The 18224-nt window shown below is 43.3% G+C and overlaps 1 protein-coding gene across 3 annotated transcripts; it reads right to left on the bottom strand.

Moving 5' to 3' along the window:
- Positions 1–229: 229 nt before the first annotated feature.
- LOC117005188 (myosin heavy chain, skeletal muscle, adult-like) lies at positions 230–17171 on the bottom strand. 3 transcript variants are annotated; one of them, XM_033076611.1, is made up of 38 exons: positions 16968–17171; positions 16736–16879; positions 16485–16641; positions 16145–16172; positions 15932–16046; positions 15746–15838; positions 14744–14807; positions 14463–14561; positions 14257–14360; positions 14044–14182; positions 13289–13407; positions 13040–13189; positions 12165–12335; positions 11160–11469; positions 10949–11028; positions 10366–10453; positions 10160–10277; positions 9879–10002; positions 9663–9799; positions 9306–9561; positions 7276–7518; positions 6910–7086; positions 6685–6830; positions 6505–6595; positions 6027–6416; positions 5662–5788; positions 5444–5562; positions 4982–5178; positions 4453–4636; positions 4207–4372; positions 3909–4033; positions 3450–3758; positions 2155–2358; positions 1688–1813; positions 1423–1593; positions 1231–1335; positions 993–1088; positions 230–385 (listed from the first exon to the last, which is right to left on the bottom strand). In XM_033076611.1, exons 1-38 carry the CDS (start codon positions 17169–17171, stop codon positions 230–232), a joined length of 5832 nt encoding a protein of 1943 aa, XP_032932502.1. The 3 variants fall into 3 exon arrangements, with proteins under 3 accessions (XP_032932502.1, XP_032932503.1, XP_032932504.1); XM_033076612.1 differs by having other exon boundaries at positions 10949–11026; positions 11164–11469; XM_033076613.1 differs by having other exon boundaries at positions 10949–11026; positions 11170–11469.
- Positions 17172–18224: the final 1053 nt, after the last annotated feature.

Here is an 18224-nt window from a genome sequence, read left to right as displayed (position 1 = left end):
TTACACAAGGGGTAACATGAAATAAATGTATCATTTGAAAATGACCAAACTTGTGTAACTGCAGAACTGAATTGTAATGACAAAAATCACTCATTCTTCTGTGGATGCGAAGAAATCTATGGTATTTATTCTCTACATATTGACATGGTTATGAACACTTCAAGAAAGAAGTGACAGAGGGTTCACATTTTGTGCAGCCCTCAGGTCACTTTGCTTCCTCATGACATTCTCACTCTTCCTCTCCTATTTTCTTGCTGTGAAACTCCCGGCTCTTGGCTCGGAGTTTGTTGACCTGTGATTCTGCAATGTCAGCCCGCTCCTCAGCTTCCTCCAGTTCGTGCTGGATCTTGCGGAACTTGGACAGGTTGACATTGGACAGCTCCTCCTGTGTATGGAAAGGGAATCAGGGGTCAGGAGCACAGGGCAGGGGTTTCACTCCTGCTGCAAGTCAGTCTAATGGGGCTGAAAATCTCCATTCCCCTCCCACCACTGCTCACACATCAGCCTCACACAGAGCTCCTCATCCTCCCCTTTTCAGGGCCCTACTGGGACAAGCTTCACCAGGATTGTGTCACACGTGAGGAGCAATTTCACCCCTTGGATTTATAATTTCTGTACTTTTCTGTATTATTTCACACTACTTCCTGCCCAATTGTCAGTGTGACTTACTGGGTTGAGAAGACCCTGAAGCCTTCTGCTGCTGATTATTAGCAGAGATTCAGGAACTTGTCAATCAGTGGGTGTGTCCCCTGGGTTTGTTTATTTTGGCCTCCTGTGTGAAACAGGCTGCAGAGGTTCCCTTAATGAAGCTCCCTGACTGCAGGGTGCCCAGAGCTCACCAAGGCCTCATGACACAACAGCAAAACAGCGTGGCCAAGTTGGTTGTGTCTCAGGAGTTTCTTTCATCCTCCTCTCCTGGTATGCAGCCTTATTCAATGTGTGTCCTGCCCCAATGGAATGTGGCCTTTGCCCATTCTCCAAGCATTACTCACAGCCTCCTCAGCTTGTCTCTTGTAGGATTTCACTTTCATTTGCAGCTTGTCCACCAGATCCTGCAGCCTGAGAATATTCTTCCTGTCTTCCTCAGACTAGGGAGGTTGGTAAACAGGATAGAGATTCAATTCATGGTCCTCCATCATGCAAGGGTAACAATTCCCCTTGGGGATGGTGTGTGCAGAATGTGACTCACTGTGAGAAAATCCTGTCAGAGCAGGAGACCTCCTGCCTTACCTGGTAGGTCAGTTCCTTCACCCTCCGCTCGTACTTGCGCACTCCCTTCACGGCTTCAGCGCTGCGCTTCTGCTCAGCATCAACCTCCCCTTCCAGCTCCCGCACCTGCAAGGACAAGCCCATCCCTGCAGCTTCCCTGGCAATGGCTCTCCAAGGACACGCTCACTCAGGCACAGTCCCAGCCCTACACACCCTGGCTTCCAGCTTCTGGATCTGCTTCTTCCCTCCCTTCAGTGCCAGCTGCTCAGCCTCTTCCAGACGGTGCTGCAGATCCTTCACTGTCTGGTCCAGGTTCTTCTTCATCCTCTCCAGGTGGGCACTGGTGTCCTGCTCCTTCTTCAGCTCTTCTGCCATCATGGCCGCCTGGTCAGAGCAAAGGGTCAAAGCCATTTTAGGGCTGGAGATATTTTGGGCAGAGCACATTCACCATCAGCAATGCCAGGAGCACCCAACTCACATCTGTGATGGCCTTCTTGGCCTTCTCCTCAGCGTTGCGGGCTTCCTGGATGGTATCCTCCATTTCGCTCTGGATCTGGGCAATGTCTGTTTCCAGCTTCTTCTTGGTATTGATCAAGCTGGTGTTCTGTTAAACAATAAAATTTTGTGCAGTTATTTCCAAAAGAGAGAAATTATTTAAGAAATTATGGTTTCAATGTAAAGTTATCCTGTAAATATCTAATATCAGCATCATCCTGGCATATATTGTCATGTCATACACAGCTAGATAGCAGAGAATTATTGAAATTTGAAGCAGTTTTTCTGACTTCTAATGCAATCCTGCTCATTTTGCCATAATCCATTTCCTAGTACTAGTATATTAATTCTGGTTCAGATGAAGAATGATATTGTAAGTATTGATTTAGGAATTTACATGGAAGACAAACGATAAAGGAAGAAATAGGCCCATGAGATTTTGAATCTTACCTGAGTGTGGAGGAGCTGAACTCTCTCACTTGCATCCAGAAGCTCCTGCTCAGCCAGTTTCCTCGACCGTTCTGTCTGCTCCAGGGCTGCCCGGAGCTCCTCAACTTCAGCCTGCAGCAGGTTTGCTCTGCGCTCCACCATGGCCACCTGCTCCTTCAGGTCATCCTGTGTCCTGAGAGCATCGTCCAAGTGCAGTTGAGTGTCCTTTAAGAGAATAAAGAGAAATTACAATGCGAAGAACAAAGAGAAAATATACGACGACACAGCACTGTTGCACAATGGCAATTGCCACCAGTCCAATAATTCTTGTGGCAATATAATATATATACAGTGATTTCACACGTATAAGATGCACCCTTTTGACTAAAATTTTGGTCCGAACCCGGAAGTGTGTCTTATACCCTGGAGCGCCTTATATGTGGACAAAGTTTGGAAATTTGCCAACCCAGAAGTGCGAACCCACAGCAGCCCTGAGCCGAGCCTAGCCCGCCCGGCCCCAAGCCGAGACACTAAATCCCACAATCGCACAATTCTGTTACTTTGTTGCCCGCGGATCCTCGCTGCACAAAAAAAAATGCGCTTTATAAGCCAGTGCGCCTTACATATGGACAAAGTTCAGAAATTTGCCAACGCCTTGAAGTGTGCCTTATACTCCGGTGCGCCTTATACTTGTGAAATTATTGTAATTATCGGTATATATTTATCGGTGGCATTATTGTTGGTCTATGCACAGTATATTAGAAAAGTCAGTAGGAGGTTGATTGATGGGGATCTGTGAGAGCAGAAGACTAAGGTCAAGTTGCTGAAGTTTAGGAGAGTGGAATTGAGCTGTTCAACAGACTCCTGAATGAAACCCCCTTGAGAAACTCCCCTCAAGAATAGAGAAGCAAAAAAGAGTTAAGAACGTTTTATCTAGAGTGCAAGAGCTCTCAATTCACATGGGTAATCAATCAGGGAAGGGAGCAAGGAGATTAGCATGGCTGAGCAAAGACCTTCAGGTCAAACTGAAGTGAAAGAACAAAATGCATAAGGTGGTACAACAAGCGCTAAATGTCCAAGAATATAGAGATGCTGCCAGGATGTGTGGGAATAGGATTATGAAAGCCAAGGCAGAGCTGGAGCTGAATTCCTGTTTTATTAACTTTTTGTGTGGCCTCACATTGAGAGCTGCATCCAGTTCTGGGCTCTTCAAATAAGGAGAGTTATTAAACGAACTGGAATGTATCTAGAGGACCACAGGAAAACCAGTATTGGACAAAGTAAACCCCAAACTGCACATTCTTAGTGTAACAGACCTTGAGCACTGCCTGGGTGTTTCTCAGGTTCTTCTGTGCCTCTGCCGCCAGACGGTTGGCATGGCTCAGCTGGATCTCCATTTCATTCAGGTCTCCCTCCATCTTCTTCTTCAGCCTCAGGGCTTCATTCCTGCTTCTGATCTCAGCATCCAGAGTGCTCTGCATGGACTCCACAATTCTGAGGTGGTTCCTTTTCATCTGGTCAATCTCTTCATCTTTCTCTGCTATCTTTCTGTCAATCTCAGACTTCACTTGGTTGAGCTCAAGCTGCAGGCGCAAGATCTTGCCCTCCTCATGTTCCAGGGAGGCCTGAAAAAGTGGACACAAATGTTGATAAAATCAAAAATGTTTTCAGAAATCTCAGCTGCACTCCCCAGTCAGAGAACAGGGGAATCCAGGCAGTTTTAGCACTATTTTTTCATTTATTTACTGCAGATGTCAGTGGTTGTGGTCATGTACCTCAGCTTCCTCCAGAGCAGCCTGGATTTCAGATTTTTCCTGCTCAATCTGCTTCTTGACTTTCTCCAGCTCATGAATCGCCTTTCCTCCCTCAGCAATCTGCTCTGTGAGGTCAGAAATCTCCTCTGCAAGGAAAGGTGAAAAACAGCATGGTCAAGCACAGAGCTGAATGGAGAAAGGTTCTGATGCATCAAGGGGCCAGGCATGTTCTTATCCCTGCAGGCCCAGAGCCATTAAGTGTGGCAGAGAGACGAGCTTGTGAGAAAGGGCAGCGAGGAGCAGAGGGCCAGGGACTTACGCTGCAAATTCTTGTTCTCCCGCTTCATTGTCTCCAGGTGGTCCAAGGACTCCTCATAGGCATTCTTCATCTTGAACAGCTCCGTGCTGAGAGAGCGAGACTCCTTCTGGGAGGCCTCCAGCTCAGCTTGTGTTTCCTCATACTTCTGCTTCCATTCTGCCAGGATCTGCAGAGAAACGGGCTGTGAGTAGGGCTGTGGCCATCCTGGGGGCATGCTCTGGCCAGGAGTGCTGGAGGCCAAAAGACCTTGTCAAAGTTCTTCTGCTTCTTATCCAGAGCAGCGCAGGCAGCATTGGATCTCTCCACATCAATCATCAGGTCCTCCACTTCATTCTGCAGCCTCTGCTTTGTCTTTTCCAGGGAGGCACATTTGGCATTGACAGCTTCAACATGTTCCTCTGCATCCTGCAGACGTTGGGCCAGTTTCTTCCTGGAGGAGAGAAGCAGAGTGCCGCATTAGAGACTGGAAGGGCATCAGTTCTATACTGTCAGGAGAGGGCAGTTTGGTGCTTTTGAGCCAGGCACTTTTCAAAGATACAAAAGACACATTGCTGTGTCCTATCTCCTATGGAGGATTAGGCCTGTCTTAGCACTTCTAAAGCCAATATCTTCCCTTTCAATCTACACATTTTCTTTCCCTCCTTCCCCTTTTTTTATGAAGGCAGTATATCGTTGCCTTCATCCCATTCTTGTTTTAATCCACTCTCAGAGACTCCAATTTCCCTTGACCAGTTTCAGTCTTCTCCCATAATTTGCCATCCTGCTTCCCACATACTTGGCCTCCTCGAGCTCCTCCGTGCGCTGAATCGCGTCTGTCTCGTATTTGGTTCTCCACTGGGCCACTTCACTGTTGGCCTTGGACAGGGCTCGCTGCAGCTCCCCCTTGGCCTCCTGCTCCTCCTCATATTGTTCCCGGAGCAAGTCACAGTCATGGCGAGCGGACTGCAGGGCATGGGCCAGGGCATTCTTGGCCTAGATAGAGAGTGGGTTTGGGTCAAAGAACGGTAATATCCTAGGAAGTCTCTTCCAATGAATTAATTTTACACTACAAACATGACTGCTGGAAGAATGTTTGTAATGAAGGATGTAAGCCCTGAGGACTAAATCCATTAATCAAACTTGTTGCAGAAACAAAGTCTTTCCAGAGGAAAGCTTGTGCTAAACAGATCCTGTCCACCCTAGGCAGTGGGAAGCTATAAGTGTTCTCAGTGGCCAGTGGTAAGAAATTAGGAATAACCTTAATTTCTTCCTCCAGATGCCTCTTGAGTTCCTCAATCTGTTGGGTGAAAGCCTGTTTGCCTCTTGACAGCTGAGAAATCAGAGCATCTTTCTCATCTACCTGGCGTGAAAATTCCCCTGGGGAAGTACACAAATAACAAGACATTAAAATTGTCATTTTTGGCACAAACTAGCTGGTTTAGGCGTCATGCCCAAATATATGGGAGTCTCTCTCACCTGCTTCTGTTTGCAGACGAGCTCTTTGAGTATTGAGGTCATTGATCATGCGCTGATGCTCCTCTTCCTTGGTCTTAATTTCACTCAGCTGGTCTTCCAGTGTGCGGCACATCTTCTCCAGGTTGGCCTGTGGAGATGAGAGAGGAAGAAAGAAGATTAGTAGCTAGAGGCCTTCTTATTCTGAACAGCAGGATTGTAACCTGAAAAAATGAACAGACTTGAAAGATATCAACTGTTTCCTGGAGTTAGAAGGTTAGGAGCAAGTTCCATAGAGAGAGAGTGAGCTGTATGGTAACCTACCCATAATTTTAAAGGATATACTTCAACATTATTTATTGTCATGTTGTTTTCATATTTTTCCATACCTTGGCTTTGGAGACAGACTCCATGTTGCTGGCCAAGTCATCAATCTCCATCTTCATCTCACTCTTCTCCTTCTCCAGCTTCTGCTTCACACGTTGCAGGTTGTCGATCTGCTCCCCCAGCTCAGCTGTGCTGTCCGCGTGCTTCTTGCGCAGGGCAGCAGCCGTGGCTTCGTGCTGCAGCGTGGCCTCTTCCAGGTCACGGCGCATCTTCTGGAATTCTGCCTCACGCTTCTTGTTCATCTCGATCTGAGCTGCTGTGGCCCCTCCTGCTTCTTCCAGGCGCTCACTGATTGCCTCCAGCTCCCTGGACAGGTCAGCCCGATGCTTCTCTGCTTTAGCGCGAGAGGTTCGCTCTGCCTCAATTTCCTCCTCCAGCTCCTCAATACGAGCCTGCAGAACAGCAGGGACCCTTCACACCTGTGCCCTCCTCCTGCCTGAGCTGAGCCTGAGCAAGGCAGGGGAAGGAACAGACACTTGCCTGCAGCTCCTTGATCTTCTTCTGAAATTGCATACCCAGGGCTTGTTCATCCTCAATCTTGCTCTGGATCTGGCTGATTTCAAAGTCTTTCCTTTGGGCAAAATTAACCATATGTTAGAGCTCAAAGAAAAAAGACAAGTGCTGCAGGCCAGCACTCAGGTGCCCCAGAGCCACACTTACTTCTTCAGTTTCTCATCCAGCTGCTGCTTATCATTCTCCAAATCCATGATGCTGTCCTGGGCCAGCTTCAGGTCTCCTTCCAGTTTCCTCTTAGCTCTCTCCAGGTCCATGCGCAGTTTCTTCTCTTGCTCCAGGGACCCTTCCAGCTAAACACAACAAGACCATCAGTGCTCTACCAACCAGGTTAGACTCCATACCTGTCCTGTTCCTGCTCTGTGTGCTTACATCATCCACTTGCTGTTCCAGTTTGGTCTTGGCTTTGGTCAGAGTATTGACTTTGTCCTCCTCTGCCTGCAGGTCATCCAGGGTTTGCTGATGGGCCTCTTGGAGGGCTTTCTTCTCTTTTGTCAGCTTGGCAATGGTCTCGTCCAGGGCTGCCATCTCCTCAGTCAGGTTTTTCACCTACAAATATAATCGTGTTTTAAAATTTGGAAGTAAACATGTTCACTGGTTTTGTGTTTCATTTATCTCTTGGATGCTCAGAGAAGCCCAGCTCAAGATTTTCTGACGACAGCATGTCTTTTGGTAAGTTGCCTCTTTCTCTGAGTCTGTAATGTCCGGACCCTTTATGTAACTGCCAATATCTCCTACCTTGTTTTCAGTGGCATGTTTTTCCTTCTCCACCTTGGCCAGTGTTAGCTCAAGGTCATCAATATCTTTCTTCAGCTCTGAACATTCATCCTCCAGCTTCCTCTTCTTGGCTGTCAGCTCAGCATTAATTTCTTCTTCATCCTCAGCCCTTTCTGTCACCTCCTTGACTTTTGCTTCCAGCTGGATTTTGGTTTTGATGAGCTGGTCACACCTTTCCTCAGCGTCAGCCAAAGCATCAGCTTCCTGGTGGGAAAATTCAGGAAATATTATTTAATACTGAAGGAACTAATGTCAGTTAGTAAGACTTTCAGAATTTTGCAGAAAAACACACTGTGTTATTACATTGCAAACTTCAAATCTAGAATAAGTTTTTAGTTAGTTTTCTTCTTATTGGTCTTTTTGCATTAATAATACATCTGTATTTAGCTACATTTCATTTCACCCTATTTATTTTGCGTATATCAGAAAGTCACTTAGATTTAATTGGTATTTTCCTTTTCTCCTTTAGAAAGTGATTGTGTATTATTATGTACTAAATTCAAATTTATGTGGAAGTGTTGAGAAATGTAAATAACTCTACCACCGAGGAAATATTTGAAACTCCCATTAGTAGCTTTATAGTCAGCCAGTGCTGTCAGTGGACAATAGAATAAGATCAGCTTTTCCCTGAAATAGTAATTTCAACTCAACAGTATTGCCAGAATGTTTTTTTATGTTCTGGGAAGCCAGAAGACATTGGAGACAGACATATGGAGATAATGCTTGTGTTGTAAGTTTTAATGGGCATCTGTGTCTTCTGGGAGTAGCAGGTACAGGAGGTGAGATCTGCTATAAGAAATGGTAATCAGCTCTTCATTTTGACAACTGAGTTAAGGCAGAGTGATAGGTCAATCAAACTGCTGTCTCTGCTCTACTAGATACACTACAGTGACTGCAATAAGCCTTTATGCCTAAAATAATGTCTCTCATGTGGCTTTATAAACTCACATGGACACATATACGTAGGAAGGCTAAGAATGCATACTTTTTAAACTAGCTTGCTGTAGTAAGATGGAGTGGAGAAAGAATGTGGTCGTAATTTTACCTTTAGTTATATGGTATTCGGTTTAAAGTAATTTCATGATTATAAGCCGCACCTGATTATAAGCCGCACTTCTGGGTGTTGGCAACTTTTCGTTCTTTGTCCATATATAAGCCGCACTTGAATATAAGTTCACAGCAAGGACCCGCATGCAGCAAAGTAACGAATTAGTAACAATCGCGGGATTGCGGGGTTTACTGGCTCAGCTTGGGGCCAGGCAGGCTCAGCCCACTTGGGGCTGCCGATGGGGCCAGGTGCCACTGCTGCCACAGTTCGGCGCTGCCGCTCAGTGGGGCCACTCGGGGCCGGCCGCCGCTGCCGCCACTGCCACTGCTGCCGCTGCTCAGTGGGGCCAGCCAGCCAGTTGCTGCTGCTGCAGTGCCAGCAGGGCCAGCCAGTGGCCGCTGCTGCCGCCACTGCCAGGCTCGCTCGCCCCCACCCGCTGCCTGCACCACTGCTGCCAGGTTCACTTGCCCTGGCCCACTACCTGCACCACCTCCGCCAGGCTCGCTTGCCCTGGCCTGGCACTGCCCCGTGGTGCTGGCAGGAGCCCGCTCTCACCTGCGCTGCCAGCAGGAGGGATGGAGCCCACTTTCCCCCACGGTGCTAGCAGGAGTCCGCTCCCCCTGCCGCGCAACAGAGTAACCGATTTGTAACAATTGGGCAATCACAGATTTTACTGGCAGGTGCTCAATTTGTGAGCTCGGCTCAGCCCATGGCTCTCACTTCTGGGTTGGGAAATTTCAGAACTTTGTTCATATATTGGCCGCTCCTGAGAGTAAGTCACACTTCCGGGTTGGGACCAAAATTTTAGTCAAAATGGTGCGGCTTATAATCGTGAAATTACTATATATTTTAGAAAGTTTAGCAATGTTGTTTGAGACTTCTGTATTAGAAAGGAAGAGTTAGCTCTTATTTACTCATAAAAGTATAGAAAAATGTTACTTACAGCCTGCACTTGGAGCTGCAGGTCATTTTTCTCCTGCACCAGTTTCACCATTTTCTCCTCCAGCTCCTTCCGCTTTGCCTCAGCCTTTGCAAGCTCCTCCTTGGTTTTCTCAAACTCTTCCTTCATGTTGGCCATCTCCTTCTCAGACTCGGCACTCTTTAGCAGAGGTTTGATCTTGAAGAACAGCTTCATCCATGGCCAGTGTTTGACATTCATGAATGCACGAATGTTGTACTGGATACAGAAGATGGATTCCCTGAGGCAGAATTAAAAAGTACAATGAATATTCTCAGTCTGACGAGCATCAACGATTTCCCCCAAGTTGAGTGCCTTTAACTGAAGAATAGGAAGGTGTACCTCCGTTCCACCATTCTCTGGTACTCCACTCTCATCAGGAAGCCCCTGCACCTGGCCTGGGTGCGAGTGATGAGCTGTGCCAGTTTCTCATCCCTCATCTCCTCCAGGAGCCCTATCAGCCCAGCTTTGAAGAACACCTTGAGAGAGAGAATGTTGCAGCACATCACTGTCAGGTAGAGCAAAGCCCAGGGACACAGGGAATGATGACATTTGTACCTTGGTGTGTCCAAATCTGTACTGGGTGTGGTCCACATCAATTGACCCAAGGAGCTTCTCAGAAGCCTTCTTGCTATCGATGAATTGTCCCTCGGGGATGGCACTGGCATTAAGCACCTTGTATCTGTGCAATTAGAGGAAGATAAGGCTATTTTTTTCCAAGCAACACATAGTAGCCACTAAACCCCACCAACTCTTTTTAAAATTTAAACACAACTAAAATGGACCCATGAATGAACCAACATTGCTTTTAATGATGCTGACAAGCGCAGTGCTCTCACCTCTGTTTGAAGTCAGCATAGAGGACTCTGCTGGGGAAGCCTTTCCTGCAAATCCTGATCCCTTCCAGCACGCCGTTACAGCGCAGCTGGTGCAGCACCAGCTCATGCTCCATGGCACCTGTCAATGCACAAATGAATGGCACAGATTGCAGTGCAGAGGGGAATGGGTGTATCAGAGCAAGGATCTTTCTGCTTGAGCACCTTACCAGGTGTTTTAGTCTCATTTGGGATGATGCACCGCACAAAATGGGGGTGAGTGCTCCGCAGATTGGTCATCAGCTTGTTCAGATTCTCCTGTGGGATCAACATAGCAGCTTAGATGAATGAAATTTACTTTTGTACCTAGATGCCAAGAAACTAATACAATAAATCTTAGGAGAAGGAAGCTTTCAAATTCAAAGTTTAGATTTAATCAAACCTTCTACTTTTTATTGAAAAGTATTGCCATTTAAAAAATTTTTTTTAATTCTTCACCTTATTTTGGAGTGAGTAAAACACTACCGTATAAATATTTTAACAGAAGCCTTCTTGGGATAAATATTTATATATTACATGACATATTCAGAAAAATACTTTTCACAAAAAATTGTGAGTGAACTTTTACAAGAAATTCAGAGAGCCAAATGAAGACTGAATCCTTAAATGTGAACAGAAAACCACTATGAAAGGCACTTCAAACTTAGTATTGCTTTTTTAGAAAGCCAATGCCAAAATACAAACCTGAGGGTATTTAGCTCCATTTTGACACTATGTTCATGTCACTTTATAGGAAATGAATCCATACTTTACCCGGAAAAGAGCTGAGACAGTCTGGAAAGAAGAACCCTTCTTCTTGCCACCCTTCTTGCCACCACCACCACCACTAGCCTCTAAAAACAAACAAAAAAAAAAAAAAAGAAAAACCACCAAAACAAAAAAAAATTTAAAATTTTTCAATGTAACTTTTTTTTTGCATCTTTACATATCCCAAATGTTGAAAAAGAAAGTTTAAAAATATAACCTGCTTCGGCTCCACCATAAGATGCAAAAAGTAAAGCCAGGGTCTTCACAGATGACTTCTGGTACAGCCCAATGACAGTTTCATTCAGAGGGTCCTTGTTCTTCTCCAGCCAGCCAGTGATGTTGTAGTCCACTGTGCCAGCATAGTGCACCAGGGAGAAGTGGGCCTCAGCCTTGCCTTTGCCAGGCTTAGGCTTCTGGAAGTTGCTGGACTTGCCCAGGTGCTGGTCATAGAGCTTGTTCTTGAAAGAGGTGTCAGTTGCCTTGGGGAACATGCACTCCTCTTCCAGGATGGAGAAGATGCCCATGGGCTGGAAGATAGTTCAATAAAAAAGAGAGAATGCCTATATAGTATACAATTATGGTTTGGTCTCAAAGGGAGTGCAGTAAAAGACAGGAAGCTGAAAAACAAACATTGTAATGTAGAAAATTTATTTCTAAAAAGTAAGTTTAAAAGATTCACCTGCTTGATTTACACTTTGGCATCATGATTCAGGAATGTTTCCTATGCCAAAGACCATGTTAAAGTTAATGAGGAGAAAGAATGTATTTAGAAGTATTTTTCACAAATGTGTCCTTTGCATATTTATTTCTGTTTTTGAATTTTTAATCAATGCCCTAAATTGTATGGAGCTACAAGAAACTTCCATTTCTTCCTCTCAGAGGTTAGGCATTGCACTTGCTTTGCTGTGAACCATACAGAAAAATGTGGTTTTCAGATAACTTTATTCCAGAATCGTAAAAAATGTTTTCATTTTAATTTAGGAACTCCCCTATGTTTTTTAAGATAATGTCCTTTATCCAAGCAAATGGATATACCTTCCATACCGAGAATATGTGAGGATTACTTCTATAGTTTCTGTGGACATCACAATATCTATGATGCATAGTTAGCAAAACAGGTCAATACATGTTTCTACAATTAAAATCAAATACAAGAATCTAATAATGGGAAATTGAAAACAATGGGTTCTTGAATGGAAGACATCTTGAATTAAAAACATACCTTCTCAATGAGCTCAATGCAGGCAGCCAGGTCCATGCCAAAGTCAATGAACTCCCATTCAATCCCCTCCTTCTTGTACTCCTCCTGCTCCAGCACGAACATGTGGTGGTTGAAGAACTGTTGCAGTTTCTCATTGGTGAAATTGATGCACAGCTGCTCCAGGCTGTTGAACTGCTCAGTGGAAAAAAGCCACAACAACCAACCCTCATCAATATGCCCAGTTCTTCATCATTCTCCTTTATAAATCTCCACATTTAAAACAACTGTACTATCAGGACCACATCATAACAGAATCTATATGCAGCTTGAGAAAGAAATACCTACATAATAAAAATGAGGGATTTTGGTTTTGGAGCAGATTATTTTAGTGAATCTCCTAAAATTAATAAAATACTTAGGCAGTTTTTTTATTCAGCAAAAAGATGAGTGCATGCTCTTGTCTCCAAATTGAAAACCCGTGATAGCTCTGATTAAACACATAACTATTCATTCCTTGGTTCTTTAAACAATTTGAACATCTTTAACTCATTATATATTTGCCAATGAATCTCCTAGTTCTGCTCCAGAAGCTCTTTTATAAATTTATTGGAATTACTTTGGGTCATTTAATCCTTAACATCAAGCTCAAACAGTTGTAATATTGCAACATATAAAATTCTATTTGCTGCTTCTGCACAAACAACTGGATTCTGTGCTTGTACTGATGGAGCTTTTGAGGATTTTGTTTTCTGCCATAAAAGAAAATGATTGGGGTTTTTTTCTGCATAAAATCACAAAAGACTAGCATGTTAAACCTCCAGAGGAATATTATTTCCAAGTCCTCTGATATAACAATCCTTCCCTTCAAGAGCAGCCCTCAAACCTGAAATCCTTACATCAAAGATCTCAAAGCCAGCAATATCCAGGACACCAATGAAGTACTGCCTGGGTTGCTTCGTGTCCAGCTGTTCATTGATGCGAACAACCATCCACAGGAACATCTTCTCATAGACAGCCTTTGCCAGGGCACCCACTGAATTGTACACCTAAACAAAAGAAGAGTGGAGCACAAGAAATGCAATATCCAGAGCAAATAGTAAGTGATTCAAGTCAGAAGTTCCCAGTCACCAAGTGCTTGTTGTTACCTGCTGCACAGTTTGGCCCTTGGTCACGTATTCATTCCCCACCTTGACTCGGGGGTAGCAGAGAGCCTTGAGCAGGTCTGCTGAGTTCAGACCCATCAGGTAGGCAGCCTTGTCAGCAACTAAGATACAAAGACAAGGAGACAGAAAAGTTAAGACTAGCAAGACATACAGCACTTTGAGTGACTAACCCTTTCCAAAACAGCTGCAATATTTAATGTTCTTGTGATCAAATTTTGCTTACTGGATCTCAGAAGAACCATGATATAATTATTCAAGTGAATTCATCTTTGCATTGAAAGTTTTATTGAGCAGTAAATGTAAAGGCTCTATGTGTCTTTAAAAATCTTCACAGAAACATCTAGAAACAATGTATTTATTAAAAATTAATTCTGGAATTCATAAGCAATTTTGCCCTAAAAAGTAATTAATGAAGTAGAAGTTGTATATCTGAATATAATCCTTTATTTTCTTTAACTATCAAGCAGAAACAATTAAAAAAAAATATTTTCCATCTCAGTGTGTCTAAGCACAAGCAAGTTGTGCTAATTTAGAGTGGTAGTTCAGGTCAGGAGAGATTTTTGTACATACATGCATTTGATAATGGTGAGCAGTAACTGAAGAAAGAGTGTATTATGGATAGCAGTTCCATACATATGAACCATCTCACCTAAACACATTTCTACTCCATCTTCCAAATACTGAATTACTATCGCCACTTCTATTTTTAACTGGTCAGCCAAAGACTTTGCTGATACCTTCTGTGCCATCAGGCTCAGCCTGCTCCTCACGCTGCTTTTGCTTGAACTTCAGGTTCCCATAGTGCATGACAGCCCCTGTCAGCTTGTAGATGGCTGTTTTCTCATCTGCACTGAAGCCCAGGATGTCAATGGCGCTCTGCAATAGGAACAGTAAAATAAAAGCTTTGCCTGGGAGATGATGTAGTTCTAACACTCTGAATTGCTACTTACATCTGTAGCCATCAGCTCCTCCTGGTCGTTAATGCTGGCGACAGTGATCTCGCCTTGACTCACAAATTGGTAGTCATATGGGTTGGTGGTGATGAGGAGCATGTCTGAAAGTAAGAAGATGGGTCATGTAGGCTTAATTTAGTCAAGCCAGTACTAGTGTGAGCTGATATTTAGCAATCTTCCTCCAAGTTCATAATTCTTCCTACCAATTAGCTCTGGCTTCTTGTTGGACATGATCTGATAAAAGATGTGGTAGCTCCTTTCCGCCTTGAGCTGGAAAGTGACTCTGGACTTCTCCAGCAGATCTGGAGGGAAAATTTTAGAATTTAGAAAAAGTTAGAAACAAGAAGAAAAAGAATAAAAAGTAAAGAGAAGATGGAAGATGGGAAGAAAATAGGGAAGGCACTATAGATGGTGGGGTGAAAATATGCTGCATGGATAGATGAGGGAATGGACGGATTGTCAGCTGCTCAGGAGAGTATCTTACATGTTTCAATATCTGCAGAAGCCAGTTTTCCTGTGGCGCCAAAATGGATTCTGATGAATTTGCCCTTTAAAGGAATAAAAGTGTTTTAAGATTTACAGCATAAAAAGTATATCTGAAATGAAGAATTTTGACATTTATTCCACTGGACACAAGATTTCTACCTTGAGACGTTTTCTTTAAATCAGCTGTATTTCCACCACTAACATAAAGTTGTCTTTTTCAGTTTTGACCATGAAAATAATCAGCAGTGGCACAACTGTATTTTGTATATGCTGAGTGTACAAATGTGAAGGAAAGTGTGAAATTCATTAGACAAATTATTCTAACTATATTCTGCACACAGACAGAGGTTACCTTAATGATGCAGAAATAGCAATTTAAGTAGCTCAGCAGCTTAAATCTGAATTGTGATCTAATAAAAAATTTCACTTCTGATTATTTAAATCTGAAATACAGCAAATATGTTATTCAATTAGCAAATATCTCTTCCCACTCCCTCCTTCCTTCGTTTCTTTCTTTCTTTCTTTCTTTCTTTCTTTCTTTCTTTCTTTCTTTCTTTCTTTCTTTCTTTCTTTCTTTCTTTTTCTTTCTTTCTCCTTCCTTCCTTCCTTCCTTCCTTCCTTCCTTCCTTCCTTCCTTCCTTCCTTCTTTCATCTCTCCCAGCATCATTTCTTTTTTTCCTGTAACTCCGTCTCTTAGAAAATGAATAGAAATGCAAGTAACAATAAACAGAGCTATTTTTAAAAATGACAATATGTTCTATAATAAATACCAAATGGTCTGTTTGTTTTTTTTGTTTTTTTTTTTTTTTTTTGCACTTTAATGTAAAACAGAATTAATTTTTTGTGTTTTGAATCCTGGAGAAAAATCTTTAGAATAAGTGGCAAAGCCATGCTAAAAAAATGCTTTTACTCTTGAAAATATGATGGCTGAACAACAGAAAATAATGACTGACATAAATTCCTTTACTATGTTACAGGAATTATTTTGTTAACAGCTTACAAAGCGTGAGGAGTTGTCGTTCCTCACGGTCTTGGCGTTTCCAAAGGCCTCCAGCAGTGGGTTGGCACTGATGATTTGATCCTCAAGCGTTCCCTGCAGGGAGATAAATATGGTTTGTTATCCTTTCCAAAAATCATGTCAGGAACAGATGAAAGCATTGATCCCACCATTTGTCTACTAACTCACCTGCATTTTGCCTGAGGTCTGCTCCTCTTTCTTCTTGTCCCCACTGGCTGCAATTGTTGCAAAGTACTGGATGACACGCTTTGTGTTCACAGTCTTCCCGGCCCCGGATTCTCCGCTGCCAAAGCCAAGAGAGAAGCAGAGGGTGCATGGTCAGGCAGGAGGTGCCCTGGCACCGGGCAGCCCTGCAGGGACCCGCACAGGGGGTGTACGTACGTGATCAGGATGGACTGGTTTTCCCGATCTGTGAACAAGACAGAAATACAGGACTTCAAACTCAATGAACAGCAGAGAAAGAATGAAACATAGTCAGGTAAGGTTAATGATTTGCCTGATGTCAGCTTGACTTTAATGAACAAACCTCCAAAGCACATCACTGAGTGCAGAGGTGTCTTTCATTTAAAACAGCAAAAACAATGCCATGAAGATAGTAAACCCCACAGCAGATGTGGAGATTGTGTCAGAGCCAACAAAGTTTTGAAAAAGTCTTTTGCTGAGAAAATCCCGTCAGAGAATGTCATGGTCCAATGCCTCTGAGGCAGACAGAGGCACTCACCAGTCAGCATGAACTGATAGGCGTTGTCAGAGATGGAGAAGATGTGTGGAGGGGCCTCCTGGCGCTTCTTGCCTCGGTAGGCCAACACCACCTCGGGGTTGTACACCGGCAGCCACTTGTAGGGGTTGACAGTGACGCAGAAGAGACCCGAGTAGGTCTGTGAGGAAGGGACACAGCACGTTGGCTTCCCCTGAGCCTGGCCCAGCAGCTCCTGAGGCAGCCCAGAGGAAGCTGCTGCTGCTGCCACTTACGTAGATCATCCAGGCTGCGTAACGCTCTTTGAGGTTGTACAGCACAGCGGGTTCGTGGAGGTGGGTCATCATGGCCATGTCCTCGATTTTGTCATACTTGGGAGGGTTCATGGAGAAGATTTGATCTTCTTTCACGGTCAGGGTCTGCCAAGGAAACAAAAAATCCACATGTGTCACCTAAAAGCTCAAAGTGGGGATCAACTGTTTTCCTTCAGAATTGTTTTTGACTCACCTCTCCCCCTTCAGTCTTGACAGTGACTTTGCCTGATTCTCTGGCCGTGACTGTCCCTTTCACAAAGGATTCCTTTGCGTGTACCACAAAGACGGATGATTTAGCATCAAAAGGTTTGTTCTGGGCTGCAATTCTCTCCTTTTCCGATTTTCGGAGGTAAGGAGCTGCCTCCCCAAAAACAGCCATCTCAGCATCCGTAGACATGGCTGCACTCTATGGAGGGGCTTGTCAGCAGAGAACACTGTGGAAGAGCAGATATATTGATCAAATTTGCATAAAAAGTAAGCACTTGTTAGGAGAAGAAAAGATAAACTGTGGAGAAAAAATTTATATATTTATTAATATTTTAATTTTAATGGTGCTTGTAGCCTTTTGGAAGGAAGTGTGAATTTTTGCATTGGTGCAAAATATATTTATTGAAAGTATCAAAATTATATTTTGGGAGATTATTTAGTTTATACTGAAACCACATTTAAATAATCTGCAGACTCTTAGAATTCAACTATTCAGGCATTGTACTGTGGAATTAAGAACCTCAAAAATCCTTTCAACTGCTCAGGCACTCTTAAAATTTATTTGGAATTATAATGCTCTTTCCTCACAACTGATAGGTTTCACAAAGCTCAGAATGTTCATATTCTACTGTCTGAATTGCGTACTGAAAACTCAACTTCTTAATGCTTCAGTTTCAGTATTTAGAGCTTTTTTAAGAATTGTATTAATAATACAGTTTTCTCTAATTTTATTAACTGCTTTAATCGAGGCATAAATTGCAACATGACTGTTAAAAGAAGATTAATTCTGTTCAAACCACACTGAGATAGCTCCTTTTCTAGTACTTTCTTTTGCTTTTTAAAAATCAGTAGAATTTTAGAGAAAAAGAAAGTTCAAAGACTTAGAGGTCTAACAAAGTATTTAAAAATAAGGAATTTTAAAGCCTGTCTTAATTTCTCTGAAATATGTTTTTTCTTCCTTCTGCTCTGAGAAAAAAAAAAACAAACAGTGGGCAGCTTAGGAGAACGTTTAAATATCTCTTTCTGTATAGAGTTAGGTATCTATTGTATAATATTTATACAACATTTAATCTTTTGTTTATTTGGACTAAAATGAGAAAATATAGCATGATATTTTTTCATTTCTCTCCAGAGGAACAGTGAGTGGATGGGAACTGCATCTTCCTTTTCTTGTGAGGTAGAGAACAAAGCAAGGAACAAAGGGCAGGATTGCTTTTTACAGAAGTGACAATCCGAGCTAGGT

The sequence above is a fragment of the Catharus ustulatus genome, chromosome 20, assembly GCF_009819885.2.
Source record: "Catharus ustulatus isolate bCatUst1 chromosome 20, bCatUst1.pri.v2, whole genome shotgun sequence".
In the NCBI taxonomy this organism is placed as follows: Eukaryota; Metazoa; Chordata; class Aves; order Passeriformes; family Turdidae; genus Catharus; species Catharus ustulatus.
This window is presented reverse-complemented; position numbering and strand designations above follow the sequence as displayed.